General features: G+C 49.8%; 1 protein-coding gene across 2 annotated transcripts in view; it reads right to left on the bottom strand.

Moving 5' to 3' along the window:
• STAP2 (signal transducing adaptor family member 2) overlaps positions 1-1,158 on the bottom strand; it is an 18,083-nt gene that overhangs the window by 10,452 nt on the left and 6,473 nt on the right. For both annotated transcript variants that reach the window (XM_011967362.1, XM_011967361.1), the window contains exon 4: positions 222-278. In XM_011967362.1, the coding sequence (XP_011822752.1) occupies positions 222-278 (57 nt within the window). The remainder of the gene's footprint in view (positions 1-221; positions 279-1,158) is intronic.

Genomic DNA, 1,158 nt, shown 5'->3' on the forward strand with positions numbered 1-1,158 from the left:
CGCCCGCCACCTCACCCGGCTAGTTTTTTGTATTCTTTAGTAGAGACGGGGTTTCACCGTGTTAGCCAGGATGGTCTCGATTTCCTGACCTCGTGATCCGCCCGTCTCGGCCTCCCAAAGTGCTGGGATTACAGGCTTGAGCCACCGCGTCCGGCCAAAAGGAGGCTTTTTGAGGAGATCTGGCGAATGGGACAGAGGGCGCAGAGAGCCACTGCTCTTACCTCCACCACCGTTAAGATGAACCCTTTCCACATTTCCCGACACTCCAAGGTCTCTACCTAGGGAACAAAAGAAAGAAAAGAATCCATGTCAGTGAATCTCAGTCTACTCATCAATGAAATGGGACTAGGGAAGAGTCCCTGCTTCAAAGGGCTGTTTTCTTTTTTCTTTTTCTTCTTCTTTTTTTTTTTTTTTTGAGATAGAGTCTCATTCTGTCTCCCAGACTGGAGTGCAGTGGCATGATCTCAGCTAAGTGCAACCTCCACCTCCCGGGTTCAAGTGATTCTCCTGCCTCAGCCTCCTGAGTAGCTGGGACTATAGGCATGCACCACCTCGCCCAGCTTTTTTTTTTTTTTTCTCTTAGACATGAGGGTCTCACTTTGTTGCCCAGGCTAGTCTTGAACTCCTGGGCTCAAGCTATCCTTCTGCCTTGGCCTCCCAAAGTGCTCAGATTACAGGTGTGAGCCACCATGCCTGGCTGATGTTATAATTTTTGATGTTATTATATCTACATTTGAAAAACATAGGTCAGGCTGGATGCAGTGGCTCACCCCTATAATCCCAGCATTTTGGGAGGTCGAGGCGGGAGGATCACTTGAGCCTAGGAGTTCAAGACCAGACTGGGTAACATAGCGAGCCCCCTGTCTCTACAAAAAATAAAGTCTTAGCCAGGCATAGTGGAGGGTGCTTGGCTGAGGTGGGAGGATTGCTTGAGCCTGGGAGGTCCAGGCTGCAGTGAGCTATGATCTCATTACTGCACTCCAGCCTGGGCGACGAGCAAGACCCTGTCTCAAAATAAAATCATAAATAAAATAAAATAATAGAAAAACATAGAGGCCGGGCGCGGTGGCTCAAGCCTGTAATCCCAGCACTTTGGGAGGCCGAGGCGGGTGGATCACGAGGCCAGGAGATCGAGACCATCCTGGCTAACATGGTGAA

Source organism: Mandrillus leucophaeus, unplaced genomic scaffold (genome assembly GCF_000951045.1).
Source record: "Mandrillus leucophaeus isolate KB7577 unplaced genomic scaffold, Mleu.le_1.0 Scaffold8, whole genome shotgun sequence".
In the NCBI taxonomy this organism is placed as follows: Eukaryota; Metazoa; Chordata; class Mammalia; order Primates; family Cercopithecidae; genus Mandrillus; species Mandrillus leucophaeus.